Here is a 14,565-nt window from a genome sequence, read left to right on the forward strand (position 1 = left end):
TTCGTATTATTTACAAAAATCAATAATTTTCATTCAACAATTTCAGATAGAAATGTCCAAACTTGACCTATCTTTAGATTGGTGTACCCATTTAAGTACCTTTCGCTCACCGACATAAAATCTTCGATTTCTCTGAACAATGGATAGAGGTATTGAAAGGAACAATAAGATCGTGGAGAAAAAGGAGATCGATTCTTCGTGGATCTAGAGAAGAGTCGTGCGAAATTGCTTTGCCACCGTTTGAATCTTCTCTCTCTCGAAATCTCTCTCTGGATTCTCTCCTCTCTCATTTCTTATTGGCAAACACGTGTCATCATCTTCGCTAAGCAAAGCTTCTATATCAGCGATATACGAGCCTGTCTCCCCTTCATATTCGTGCAAGGTCTCGCGAGTGTCGCACGCGTTCTTCTCTTCCTCTTGCTGGAAAAAGTTTTCCTCCTTTAAACAACAATATCGTCTTCCGACAGCTGATCAAGGGATGTTCACGGTTCAGCGAGAAGAAAGGATCGAGTGAATTTCGTATCTTAATTAGTAATTGCTCGTTGAACCGATCGCGATTGACAGGGGTGAAGAGAGTACTTTGAAGTTGAATAACTCTGTGACGAAAGATGTGATCGTGTTGGCGAGATTTTTTTAAATCAATCGTTGCGTAATTCGACTTTAATTGCTCTGGTGAAAGCGTCCAAGTTGATTGCAATCAATTGTCAGGTCGTGTGATATTTTAAAAGAACTGAGTCTTTTTCTTCGCTTTATTTTGTGGTCGGAGGTTTGTTCAGGATCCTTTCACGACAGGTAACTGGTTCATCTTGAAAATATTTTCCTGTTATTTATAGTGGGATCTTGATTACTGGATTTCGGATTTATTAATAATTTAACACGTTTAGTGGATCAATAAAAAAGGCTATCTATAGTCAGACACCTTATAATTAGTTATCACTGTACACTTAAGTTATGAATGATTTTAAATTTAATTTTCGATTTAATGGACGAAGAAACGTTGGGTAGAAGAGGAAGTTTAATTGGATGTTAATTGTGAGAGACACTGGTAGAAAGGTAAACAAGGGATAGGTACTGCTACGTAAGACGATTACCTTGTGTCAATATTTCTTTTTTTTTTTTCTTGAAATCTTCTGTGAAATAAGTGCGAATAAATATAACGTAGACGTCTCGAATTAATTGGAAGATTAATTAGCGTAATTGGAACAGTTGGTTCATTAGCAGGATGGAAAATTGTATTTTTCAAAACTCCAAATAATTGATTTCATATTCTACTTGGCATTACTGTGACGTTTTTCTTGTACAATTTTTAAAAATATTTTAATTATATTTGTTTATACGCGACAAGTAGTATGATTAGATTACAGATGATTACGAATTCCAAAGTCTAAGGACGAAATAAAATAAACAGCTAAAAGTGCTAAATTTACAAAATTAATTTTTTTCTTAGTATTTTCGCATTACAGACGGATTCGAATAATTAATTATCAATTCTCTAAATTTCAAATAACTCCTCGGATTTCATATTTGAACACGTTAGAATCCCATCCGTCCACGTGGTCAGGAGTGTCAAATTCTCAACGATTTTCAAACACGTCCGTGAATGTTTCGTCGACGAATATCAATTAACAATACCGCGAATTCAAGTATCATCTGCAACGCTTCCGAAGCGTTGTCTTCCAATAAACTTTCGCACGACATTCGACCCGGCAAACCAGCCCGAGGACCGTAGTCTTCGTCCAAGTACGTGTATCGTTCACAATTGAATTTCCAATCGAGTCGCGTGTCACCGTCCACTTGACTCCCGGGTATAATAATAATTGAACGTCTCCGGCACAACTAGTCGCGCTTAATTTATCTCGTTTGACAGAATCGAAAACGAGACACTGCACGGACTTTGCTCGGTAATTTCAGCTAGTTCGAGCATCAATTGGTCTGGCATTAAAAGTTGAACAAGAACACTTTCGTAGGTTCATCGCTGAGTGTCGTCGAAGAGAGAGCTCCTCTCGAAGAAACATGAACGATCGGTGAGATTCGTGTTTTCGCGAGGGATTATGAATACACTTGTCGTTAACATTCATCCATTTTCTTCTTTGTTAATTTCTAATTTAATCAACAAAGAAATAAATGTTTGATCAGTGAAACTTTGATTCTTTTTCCAATTGTTGTCTGTTTCAGAGAAATGAAAAACTCGAAGAACAATTTGAGCAACTCTGTAGGGCCAACAGAGACGACAGCTCTGAGACCAAAATTGGAAAGTTTCGACGATATTCTACCATACGTCGGTGATTATGGTAGATACCAGTGGCTGTTGTTGCTTTCGTTGCTACCTTCCGGTGTCACCTACGCTTTCCTCTATTTCTCGCAATTTTTCATCACGATCATTCCTAACGAACACTGGTGCAGGATAGAGGAATTAATCGATTCGAATTTCACTCAGGAAGACAGGTAAAATGATCCTTCGCAATTCTTATTCCTTCAATTTTAATATCCACGTTTTTCCTTTCAGAATTCGAATAGCAATTCCGCAGACAAGCGAGTATCCATTCTACGATCAGTGTCACAGAAAGGACTTGAATTTCGCGGAGATCTTGAACACCGGGAAGGATCTACACTCCTTAGAATTTCAAACGAATAGAACCGTTGATTGCACACGATGGGAGTACAATTTCACCACGATTCCGTATCCCAGTGTAGGAACTGAGGTGAGGTATTTTAGAAGAAAAGATGATCTCCAATTGAAGATTTAAACGCTAGATATTAAATTTTTCATAATAACCCTGGTCATCGACTAATTCTTAGCCCTTGGTGATTAGCTAGATTGGGTATGCGACCGAGAGTACCTCGTATCAACGGCGCAGGCCATCTTCTTCTGCGGATCCATCGTCGGTGGTTTCCTGATCGGTTGGATAGCAGACCACAAAGGTAGAATACCGGCGTTAATGTTCTGCAACAGTATAGCTCTTCTGAGTTCCATCGCCACGGCAAACGCGAACAGCTTCTGGTCTTTTGCCACCTGTAGGTTTCTCACTGGAATCGCTTTCGACAACTGTATCAATATTCCTCTTATAATCGGTGAGATTCTTTATCCTTTGATAAATTGAATTTTTCATTCATTATATAAGAAATTTTCAGGGGTAAATTTTATGTACAGTTAAAACCTGTGATTTTTAATTACTCCATCAATGAATTTTTAGCTTCAATTTAATTTTTAATATTTCTTTCACAGTATTGGAATACATGGCGGTTTCCAAACGCACACTGGTGGTCAATGTTGCTTTTGGTATATATTTCGCAGTAGCCAGTACTATTTTACCCTGGATAGCTTACTACGTCTCCAACTGGAGGTACTTTACTTACATCACAGCTATACCTTTGTTATCCGTATTCATCACACCATGGATTCTACCAGAGAGTGCACGGTGAGCAAACTGTCTTCGACGATTCGAGTCTTTGCGCAAAGATTTGCTTATCGCAAATTTATCTTTGCCAGGTGGTACATTTCCAATGGAATGATGGACAAGGTTGTGAGGAAATTGCGAAGGATCGCTAGGATTAACCGGAGGTATCCGGATCCTCGTATTTACGACGTTTTCGTTGTAAGTATAAAAAAGTAAATGATCTTCAGTTATTCGGGAATTTATCAAAATAAAAAATGTCGAATTTCAGGGAAACCTGGAGACTTCTGAAAGGCTGCACGAAACAGCAACAATCTTTGATCTCTTCAAATCACCCCGATTAGCAAAAAATACTATTCTTCTAGTCTTATTTTGGTAAGTATTAATTAAAGAGGTAATTATATAGAATTATATAAAATCAACTGGATTTTATTCTATTTAATTACCGAAAATGAGTTTAAAAAAAAAGATTATTTTACAGGTGTCTTACCGTGATCGCCTTCGATGGTCACGTGTATTCCTTGAAGCTGATCCAAAGCTCGGTGTTCATGTCCTTCTCCGTTGCGTGCTCCACGGAACTTCCGGCAGGATTGCTGCTGACTTTGGTGCTGGATCGATGGGGTCGTAGATTATGCGGATTTCTAACCCTGGCGATGACTTGTTTGTTCAGTATCGCCGAGCTGATGCTGCATTCAAGTAAAGAAAAAAAATTCTTGTTAGACTCTGGATCATAGTAAAATTTCAAATAGTCGATCTAATTCTATTTCCACGCGTCTGTGGAATATTCCTATTCTTGATCTTGTTTCTGACGTAATTCATTTATCTTGTTGATTGGAAAATTCATTCTTGATTAATTTGTTGTTCAGCAACAGCCAAGCTTGTGATGTCGGTGATGTCACGGTTCTGTTTGAACATGTCGGCGAACGTTGGACTTCAATACGCGGCTGAACTTTTACCGACACCCGTTAGATCGCAAGGAGTATCCTTAATTCATATTTTCGGAATAGTCGCGCATTCTTTGGCGCCATACATCGTTGATTCGGTAAGTTGATTTTCATTTCCAAGAAAAATTAATTTTTAATTAAACCTGACTTTTTAACATTGATATATTCGTTAGGCAAAATTGTGGGAAGGATTTCCAATGCTGATAATCAGCACGGTGTCATTCGTTGGCGCGATGTTCGTCCTCTTCCTACCGGAAACTGTCGGCCAGAGTCTTCCTCAAACGATAAAGCAAGGCGAAGAGTTTGGGAAAGATCAGCATTTCTGGTCGTTACCGTGCTATCAGAAATCGCCGTTCGATGGTCATCGACATTACGGTTCTTGAGTACTTACAATTACTCAATTTGCATTTCTTACTTCGATGAAAAACACTTCTGAAGAAAAGTCGCGTTTCGTTGAAGCGAAATCAGCGTGATTCGATACGGGAAAATCAATCACGTTATATCGTATTCCTAACTTTTTTTATTATGTATTTTAATTGTTCTAAGTCTTATCGCTAATTTTCTCTCGTGATGGGCATGCCAAGAATACCTAGAACCCGTGTTCCTATATAGTTTTTTTTTTAATTATTTTAAGTCTCTCTTCATGTTTTTGATTCATTTTAATTGCTAATTATTCGTTTCCGTGATACGCACAGCAAAGATTCAAGCAGTTGGTTTGGTTCTTTAATGAACACATTTTTTGTTTACTTTTCTTTTATAGTATTTTAGCCAGCGACCATCTGTACTTAAAAATATCTTCTTTTTCTTAACCGTATCACAAATATTGTTGAACTAAAGCAAATTCAATGCTAATTTTGTTAAAATTGTTTTTCAAGACTCAACTGCTGTTCATTTTTTATCCACAATTAAACTGTGTGTAGTTTCTATAATTTAGGAAGATTAAAATGGAACTATCATAAATTGTGCCATCAAATGACGATCAGTGTTCGTCGTTGTATCAAATAACAACGCTATCAACTGAAAAATACTTGTCTTACTTTTATTCTCGTTTCGCACACGTTTTACACATCTTATGAGACTAAGACCAGCGTTTCTCAACCTTTTCTTGGACCCACGATCCCCCCTTCATTTCAGGTTGTTCCAAAAGTTCTTTGACAAACATTTTTTTCATTTTTTAAAGTTTCTTTTTTATCAAGTATTTCAGGTTGAATTATTCTATTGTTGCTTTTTAATTTTATATTAAATAACTTTTGAGACAACTTGGAATCCCTTTGGTTGAGAATCTGGAGACTAAATGAACAGCTCGTTATTTTACTCTCACAGACATGAATGTATCCTCCAAACGATCAACTAAATCATTAAATGTTTGTAAAATTAAACTAACGCTTGATGATCACATCTCTATCTTGTACTGTACACTTCGAGTATGAATATTCTGAGAAATACACGTTTAACGTGTTTCAAGGAAGGTTCCCAGTAAGAGGTGAAAATTGTAATTTTAATTATGCGAAAGAGAACACTTTCAATCGGAATCTGGGTGAAAAGGCAGAAAAATTAATACCAGCAGTTCTAGGATCTCTGCTGCAAATATTAAATTTTTATGGGTCCTGGAATATAGTGAATGAAATGGTTGGAATTTCTTGAAGATAGGTCGATTGCGATTGTCTAATTTCATAAGTACGCGAATTTTTCTATCCTACTTGGCCCGAAATGATCATCATTTGAACGTAATTGAGCATTCAGGATGAACAGATTGGAGGATCGTAAGGAACGAGAGTAACGATAAATCCGTGGCTGTCCGCGGATTTAAGAATTTGTTATCGCTAATTGGGGTCAAAATCGAACGTTCGATCGTTTGCGTGGTAACTTTTAAACCGGAGTATTTTCCAACAAAATTAATAGTCCTTTTAATACTAGACAGTTACAATAGGAAAATGAACAGGATGACACTTTGAAGAATCTAAATCTCTGAGGTAATTTATCAATCACAATTATAATACTTAAAAGTAATCACTGATAATTTACTAGAAACAAATTTTTTCTTTCTTCAAGAACTTCGAACGCGTCTCGGGTTCAAAAGTCGATCGAAACTTTCATATTGACAAATCACCTATAGATACATAAACGAACATCGTCCATTCACAGTAAACGAAACAAGTTGAAACGTTCTATTTACACCTTATTCAGATTTCAAATCAACAGCTTACAAGTGCTAACAATAATCCTAACAAATAATATAGGATCGTCTGAAGCTTCTCTTAAAAAAACAAATATATTTTTGTCTTTGCAAAAATCTACCACTCTGATTCATTGAACGTTTCAACAAAGGCTCTACGAATACTGTCATTCACTTTGAAATACTGCGCTAAATTGTACCAACGCTTGAAACGCGAAGATTAATTAATTATTTGATAATTATTAAACAGTATACCTATGGAATGCTTCTTGTATCGTCTCACGACATCCTCCTGCATCTCTCATACACGTTCCCGCAACATCGTCACACACGCACACACATTTAACGACTATATTTACAAAGGATTTGGCAAGTTTGAACAGCAGCCGCTATAATCTAGTGCAGTCGATCTTTTGAACACTATCAGCGAACGCGGGATTCGAGAGGCCTTGTTTCTTTCTGTATTTCTTCTTTAGCTGGTGACTCCTGTGAAAATATAATCGATGCGTAAGAACCGAAGGACACCTGGAACATATTATTTATACAAAAGAAGAAATTATACTTACGAGGATACGCAAGGGACCCACCAGCAACTTTGCTCTCTACCAAAGTCGTTACCTTCCTGAAGGGTCTCTGGCAAATCTTGATTCAAGGTTTCTGGCAAACCTAAGGTCAAGAAGGCGTGCACAAAGGACAGCAAACCGAGGGCGATAAGAGGCAGAGAGGCATCAATATCAGCCTGTATTAAAAAATAAATCAAGAATATCCTCAATGTTGTTAATTTCTTGACCTGATAGAGAAAAGGTATTTTACTCACCAGGTAAATGATGTAGGGTCCCAAGATATGAGCCACGTAACCGATGATGTGGATCAAAGAGACACCCTGGGCTCTCACCACGGTGGGAAGCATTTCGGCCGCGTATTGGAAACCGATATTCGCCGCGATATTCACACCGAGACGTGCTACGATCGCCATAGCTACCGTAGGTGGACCTGGAAAAAGTAACTGAAAAATTAGTGATTCTGCAAGTGTCAAAGATTCCACGAAACGTGTGGCCATCAAAGTCAGATTTTCAAACTTTTCTATCGCAACTGAACCATGGATGTTGGATATTTTATTAAATAATTTTAATCGACGAGCGATCCATCAAAGAAAAACCAACCATTAGGAGTGGCCAGGGCAATCCAGGAGAAAATTCCGCAGAGGAACATGGACGCGAAACCCATCCATCGTCTGCCCCATCTGTCCAGGAAGAGTGCGAGTAGAACCGCGGCCGGAAGTTCGGTGAGCGAGGCCAAGGAGAAGGATGTAAAAACGTCGGGATCCAGAAGTTTCATGTTCCAAACGTGGCCGTCGAACACCCACACCATCAGGAGCCTTGAAAACGAGTTAATTACAAGCTCTACCTTTTTCCATGATTTTCAATGGCAGAAGAAAAAAAAGGAATTAACATGTATGATAATCGAGCGTTATATATTACCAGTAGAGGATGAGCATGATGGTGATACGCGCGAGTCGTGGCTTTTTGAATAGATGCAGCACGGTGTACTGATTATGCGATTGATCTTTCTCGATCATTGATTTACAGCTTTTCTCGAACTCGTCGAATATCTCCTGTTTCACTTCCTTGCCATTTACTTTGGCGAATTTCTTCAACATGTCGATCGCTTTGTCGACTTTGCCGCTGGTGATGTACCAACTGGAAGAAATTTTATGAAGTAAAAAAAGAAATTTAAAAAAAAGTAATTTTTATGAATTAAGTACCGTGCGCTTTCAGGAACGATCCATGGTCCTATGAAAGCGACCACCATGGGACACGCGGTGGCCATACTCAAAATTCTCCAATCCGCGATCCAGTATGCGATCCATGGCAAAAGACTGGCGGCTGCAGCGAAATAAAGACCGAAGGACATGTTCGCCACCAGTGTTCGGTATTTCGGACCGACATATTCTATCACTGAAACGACATTTATAATAATTTCATTTTATTATTCCAATATACATAATGACAGAAAAATGGTTAACAAAATATGAAAAAAAAGTATTTATTTTACATAATTTTTATGCAATAGAAAACAAAAGTAATCGACAACCGTTATCGTATTTCCTGAAATAATTTTGCCAGGTGTTACAATTCCTAAAATGACTCACCGATAATGAAAAGGACATTAAAACAATTGTCGAACGAAGTGCCGACGACTAATCTCGCGAAGCAGAAGCTCCAGAAACTGTTGCAAAACGCGGTGGCGACGGACGCGATGAAGCCAACCGAGTTGCAAGCGACCAGAGCTGGAATCCTGCCATAATGGTCGGCTATGTAACCGAATATTAAACCGCCGAGGATACTGCCGAGGAAGAAGGCTGACTGCGCTGCTGAACCTAGGAAAGCATGGTCGCAGACCCATTCCAACTGGAAACAAAAAGAAACGAACCACCTTGTACTCGAGTCAGGTATATTCCTAGAAAAGAGAGATATCTATTTGTAAAAAAAAAAATAATTGAAATTAAAAAATAAATGGCTTGAATAATTTCTCAAAATAATTTGCTTAATTAAAATTTTTCCCTCGAATTTCTATTTAATTATATTTTAAGTATAATTATTATAATTTTCTTCCAAATATCATATTGATCAGATAACGCGGTTAATAAACGCGTTCATGGAAAAAAAAGAGCTCTAAACGAGCTCTGATAACGATGATGAGCACAATAGATAATTGCACTTTTAGTCTAGGCTTGTGCAATCAACAAGGACACTTTCCTGAACGATAGTGTTGTTTTCATCGCCAGAGTTAACGAGCAAAATCTGTATTTAAATCCAAGCTAATAGAGGCATTCAATTTTCAAAAAGACAGTCGAGATACGAGAAGTTCTGAGTAATAATTATAATTACGACAATTTAGTACGTAATGAAATATTGTAAAGAGAAAATAAAGGAATTATAATGACTCACCTCGACAGCTATGGACTTGTAAGGTATCATCGTGTGATTAAAGCTCCACCCATATTTACACGGTTTAACAGGCCAAGATATATTTCCTTTTCTAATACCTTGGTCCAGCATCTCTTCGTAATTCACGTCGTACATGTTGCATCGTGAAAATGCAGTTGCACCTTCCACCTTTAATTCATCGATGCTTGCTGGAGGAATCGACAGGGAGATTCTGAAAAATTAAAAAGATTTTCTTTTTATGAAAATATTCGAACGCTTGCGTCTAAAATTGTTAACAAATAAAATATTAAAAATAAACAATTGCATTGTAATTAATGTGTGTCACAACGAGTAGCGAAAGAGGAATTCCAACTTTTGAGGATAGTTTTGTAATTAGATTCAGCCTCGAGTGGGTTAATTGCTGATCTCAGCACGTTTTCGTTACGTCTATTTCAAGATAATCGTCGCAGAACAAACGCGTGTAACGAGAAAGAATTTCCTGGCCGACGAGTTCGTGGAAGCAGGCGTCTAGAATCGACCGGAGGTCGTCGACCAAACTGGTTTCCGGTGAAGCGTCGATCGCTAGGAAATCACCGGGTGCATATTTCGTTGTTATGATTCAGTGGAAAACACGGTGAGACAGTTTTTCTCGTTGCACGATTAATCGTTCTTTTATAAACCACATATGCTTGCAAAAGAGGATAATAGAATTTCATGACATAAAAGTCTGTCAAAATGGCACTTATGATACATCAAATTAAAGCTTAAAGTGTAACGAAAATAATTATACAAAGGCTTCATTAATATTTTTAATTATCGAGGAAGGATCGATCCTAGGAAACAATCATGCTCAATGATACAAGTTTTCTAAAACAATCTTCGATTATTATTAATTTTGAAGTAATAACATGCAATACGGAAGTTCCGTGTGCAATCGAGGAGAACGTCGGATGATTGTGTTGGATTTCGCGCGTGGTTTGCATGCAGCATGTGCAAATATTATGATTCGCCAGTTAAATCGCTGTAACGCGATACGTTATCGTGATTCAAAATTAATATACCTGTGGTGAGCGGAAAATTTTGTCGCGATGGATTTATCGTTGGGACGAGGACAAATTGCAGGATCAATAGTATCGTAGAAAAGTCAGCGGGAGATCTAGGTATCAAGAATGCTGAGATTACTATTTGCGTTTGACGATTGTCGATGATAACATGTTTACTGATTTAGGAACTGTAGTTGATGACTCGACGTATTTTTTGTGCAATATACTTTGATCATTTTCATGGTACCACCAGTGATAATTTCTTCCCTTACTTCTCGTGGTCGGTGAGGTTCCATCCTTCGAGTTCTGGTACTGTACACCAGTGCTCAGCCGGCACCAAGGTGATGAAGAACTGCGTGAAGTAGAGGAACGCGTAGACGAAGGTGAAGGGTAGAAGCAAAACGAAGAGGAACCATTGGTAACGACTGGCCTCTCCGACGTACGGCAGGATGTCGTCGAAATTGCTGATCCTCGGACGTTCGCCCTCCTCCGCTTTCACTGACTCCACCATTACCGTCATTTTCTCGATCTCTGTAAAACGAATTATTATAAAATTATTCCAATAAGTGAAACAACATTCATCGGTTCATAAAAATTAACCCTTTCACTGCTTGGACGTTCTCCCTGGTATCGGTAGAATTATTATCTGATTGTTTCAGCTCTGGTTTTATTATTTAATTCGAAGTAAGCGTAACAATATACACGATTTGAAGTGAACTGAACAGTAAAACGAAAGATCCTTGATATCTCTTGCGAGATTATTGCAATCCCTTAATAGTTAATTACCGATTCGTTCAGCTGAACAATCCTTCTTTTTTTTCAATTAAGCTGTTCTGAGTTTCAAAAAAGTATTCGATGTTTCTTTGTTTAATCAATTATGTTAAAAGGAAAGAAAAAAGCTTCGGAGGGAAATATAGAAGAAAGATCAATCTATGCTTAGAATTGTTTTTAATAGACGAGATATGACAGTTAAGAGGAGAGAATGTCTTTTATCCACTCTGCGAGCTATAATTAATGTCATGAGCAGCTCATTTAAATAACAAAATACCGTATCTCGAATTCTAGTTTACCCTGATATCGTTACAGTATGGAACAATTAAATTACTTAACTGTATTACCTTTTTTTACAGAACAATCATTTATTAAACAGTAAAAAATAATAACCAGTAGTTCTCTATTCCATTTGATTCATAGACTCTGTGTAGAAACAAAGAATAAGTACAATTTACAAAAATAATTATTAGAGTTTGGTCCTTGAAAATTTTGTTTTCACGACTGACAATGAGTTTCTACCTTGACACTAATTAACCATGTTCTACCTCTAACCACTCTTTTTGTTAATAAAGAGAAATCTCATTTGCACGCCACTTTTTTGCATATTAATTACACCGTACGAATTATACGGTAGTGGTCTTTGAACTGTATCAGAAAATGGTCCTGATCGCACCGTGTGCGTCATATGTAATTTATACAGGGGATGTCGCGACGCACCATATGCGTCATATACAGTTTATGCAACGCAATCCACGATGCACCATACACGTCTTATGGTATCTTTTCTTAGAAATTTAAATAAAATTCTGACTGTAAAATTCTACATAATTAAATAAAGAAAAGTATAAAATATTTTCTAGCAAAATTACCTCAGAAATGATTGTATTTGTGAAAAATAAATCAATAATATTAGAAGAAATAATCTTTAGCGAAACGAACGAAATAATTATAGTGTACAATGATGAATCGACGATGATTCAGATGATTTATTAATCGCAATCAAGATGTAATAATTGTCGACCAAGGGAATTAAATAAACATGTTCAAATCGATCAAAATATGAAACATCCATACGGTGTTCAATGCCAATGAAACGAAATTCATGTTTTATTGAGAATTTAATTTTCCACGCATCCATCCAGAAAAGCCGAACGATGACTATGACAGGCTCTACCTTCGTCAGTCGATTACACAAAACCGCGGACCTTGAGGTATCTCGGATCCCAGAAGAAGTAATAATTAATGGAACGGTCGCGGCTTAACACAGATCCATGATTTTGCATACATGATTTTCCTCGCCTTCTCTATCGATCAGGGAAAGCGATCGCGATTGGAAATTCATCGATGCACACGCGTGCGTAAACGACGCGTAATAACAATTCGCGAATAGAAAAAAAGTAGATCAACGATGTCTCGCTCTTCCTTCTTCATTATCAAGCGGAGAAAGAAAAAATGGAATAGAAACTTCGTGACTCATGGTCGCTCTATTAATTGTTCCTTCCAGGATACACAGTTTCTTTCATCTTTGATAATTAGATTCCTAACGAGGCTGATTGTTGAACGATCTTTTTGCTTTTATCCAATAGGAAATTGTGTTTATTGATAGAAATGATCGATAAGAAGAGAAGGTGATCGAAGTTCTTACTATGTAGATGTTAATAGATATATTGTGGATGATAATTGAATGATAATTTCAGTGATATAAAAGTAATCGTGGATCTTGATTTAAGAGGAGATTGAAAGCTAAAGTGGCTATTAATTTTTCTTCTTTTTTTTTCAGTATTAGACGTTAATAAAAATCATCATACATGCATGGTTAATGAAAATATTAATTTCCACTATGTGATTTATTATTTGAAATTGAAATTTATTTTCATGTTTCATATTTTATGATATTTCTTCACTGCTGTTCAATAATTAGGCTATATTTATACCAATCTTCAAACACTCTAGTTTATTCGTACGATTTCATGAATATTATAATACAAGTGAAGATAGCGTAAGGAAGACAGCCTTCATCGAAAGAAGATCTGAAGAACAAACAGAGTCTTTGTACCTTGTATTTTTTCTCTTTGTGTATGCTAGACGACATATGCGAGACAGTTGCGAAAACAAGGAAGAACGCGTGCTGTTCTGAAAGCGCATTGAACGGTGATTCACAATTCAATGTTTATTTTGTTGGAGAAAATCAGTTGCAAGGTTCATTACAAGTTGTCACAATATACCAAAAATACTTCTTCTGATGAAGTGACAGATGTAATTTAACATTCGAATTAGCATATGTTGCTAATTTTTCTGAGAAAAATAGGACTTTCCTGTTATTTTAAAACGAATATCCTCGTAACTTCTATTTGCATCGACATCTGAAGATTCAAGATACGTACGAAAAGGATTCTTTTTTCAGTCCCATCGATCGAACAGTCGACTATAAAGCATTCATCTGTTCGAGGAAAGACAAATGCGAATAGCATACTAAGAACTAGACACCAACAATCACAAGACACTTTGAAAGACGATCTCGCACAACATTTACCTTTCTAAATGTCACGACACACATTGTTATACATTATACATCACAAGATTCTGCTCCAAAATTTTCCAACGGCGTACAATTTATATAAAACAAGGCGGTTTAATAAAACATTTCAATGTTTCAAAGATAGAAAGAAGCTCTTTTTACCAAATGGTAAGAATCTAAAAAGCAGCAGACGAGGTTGACCAAAGTATCACAAATGAAAATTTTCAAAAAACTCAATTCTTCACAGCACTATTCAAAAATATCAACTTTCAGAAGACGTAAGAAATTGGCCTTGGTCTATCAGGGGTAGAAATGCGATTAGAATCCAACTTTTCACAAAACACAAATCACATCTCCAAAATGACCAACGTTCGAAGAGCATAAAAATTCGAATAAAAATTCACTGAATCTTCGCGTTTACCTTCGGTCGAATGGTGGTCCAGTCACAAATCAATGCGTCACCGAAACTCGCGGGAAAAAATAATTCGGGTTCTGTTCACTCGGATCGAGCGTAGTCGAACTCGAAGGTGTGCTTCGAGTTAAAAGGGAGAAATAAGGGAAAGCTGAGCCGCGAATCGCAACGATCCGTGCTAACGAGGGTAAGCACGTGTCTCGATCTCGATCGTGACAATGATCTTGGCCGACACCAGTGCACGAGAACCACGCGATTTTTCGTGACGCCGCGCTACATATCGTCGTTTAAAAGAGGGCACGCACCGACTGTTCGCCGCGTGTACAATTAGCGGGGCTTTATAGCTTGTGCAAGAACGAAAGCTAAACCCCAC

At 37.3% G+C, this 14,565-nt stretch overlaps 2 protein-coding genes across 8 annotated transcripts in view; one reads left to right on the forward strand and one right to left on the reverse strand.

Annotated features, from left to right (window-relative positions):
- The window catches only part of LOC117601403 (organic cation transporter protein), a 48,623-nt gene that overhangs the window by 19,916 nt on the left and 14,142 nt on the right, over nt 1–14,565 (reverse strand). For 2 of the 4 annotated variants that reach the window (XR_004580693.2, XR_004580689.2), the window contains exons 1-11: nt 14,202–14,512; nt 10,761–11,019; nt 9,467–9,677; nt 8,668–8,926; nt 8,281–8,473; nt 7,997–8,215; nt 7,679–7,893; nt 7,333–7,508; nt 7,082–7,254; nt 6,771–7,001; nt 3,886–4,081 (exon numbers count right to left, since the gene is read on the reverse strand). Coding sequence is in view for 1 of the 4 variants with exons in the window: in XM_034318099.2 (XP_034173990.1) it covers nt 6,905–7,001; nt 7,082–7,254; nt 7,333–7,508; nt 7,679–7,893; nt 7,997–8,215; nt 8,281–8,473; nt 8,668–8,926; nt 9,467–9,677; nt 10,761–11,008 (1,791 nt within the window). In the remaining 3 variants the exon portion in view is untranslated. Of the gene's footprint in view, nt 1–3,885; nt 4,082–6,298; nt 7,002–7,081; nt 7,255–7,332; nt 7,509–7,678; nt 7,894–7,996; nt 8,216–8,280; nt 8,474–8,667; nt 8,927–9,466; nt 9,678–10,760; nt 11,020–14,201; nt 14,513–14,565 lie in introns of those variants that run through there. The other 2 variants (XR_004580698.2, XM_034318099.2) reach the window with 2 other exon arrangements.
- Nucleotides 75–4,906, forward strand: LOC117601405 (carcinine transporter-like). Of its 4 annotated transcripts, none has more exons than XM_034318101.2 (11): nt 75–792; nt 1,912–2,024; nt 2,176–2,445; nt 2,507–2,702; nt 2,814–3,072; nt 3,227–3,419; nt 3,491–3,596; nt 3,667–3,770; nt 3,877–4,091; nt 4,262–4,437; nt 4,513–4,906. In XM_034318101.2, the coding sequence occupies exons 2-11, from the start codon at nt 2,014–2,016 to the stop codon at nt 4,720–4,722; spliced, it is 1,740 nt and encodes a 579-aa protein (XP_034173992.1). In that variant the 5' UTR covers nt 75–792; nt 1,912–2,013; the 3' UTR covers nt 4,723–4,906. The 4 variants fall into 4 exon arrangements, with proteins under 4 accessions (XP_034173992.1, XP_034173994.1, XP_034173996.1 ...); XM_034318103.2 differs by having other exon boundaries at nt 1,968–2,024; XM_034318102.2 differs by lacking the exon at nt 75–792 and adding an exon at nt 810–1,901 and having other exon boundaries at nt 1,968–2,024.

The sequence above is a fragment of the Osmia lignaria genome, chromosome 6, assembly GCF_051020975.1.
Source record: "Osmia lignaria lignaria isolate PbOS001 chromosome 6, iyOsmLign1, whole genome shotgun sequence".
NCBI classification, from domain to species: Eukaryota; Metazoa; Arthropoda; class Insecta; order Hymenoptera; family Megachilidae; genus Osmia; species Osmia lignaria.

Bases quoted from the DNA above. Each gene is read 5' to 3' on its own strand.
- LOC117601405 (XM_034318101.2), top strand. The intron at 3,771-3,876 runs GTAAGTATTAAT...ATTATTTTACAG, and splicing joins ATTCTTCTAGTCTTATTTTG to GTGTCTTACCGTGATCGCCT. The intron at 4,092-4,261 runs GTAAAGAAAAAA...TTTGTTGTTCAG, and splicing joins CGAGCTGATGCTGCATTCAA to CAACAGCCAAGCTTGTGATG.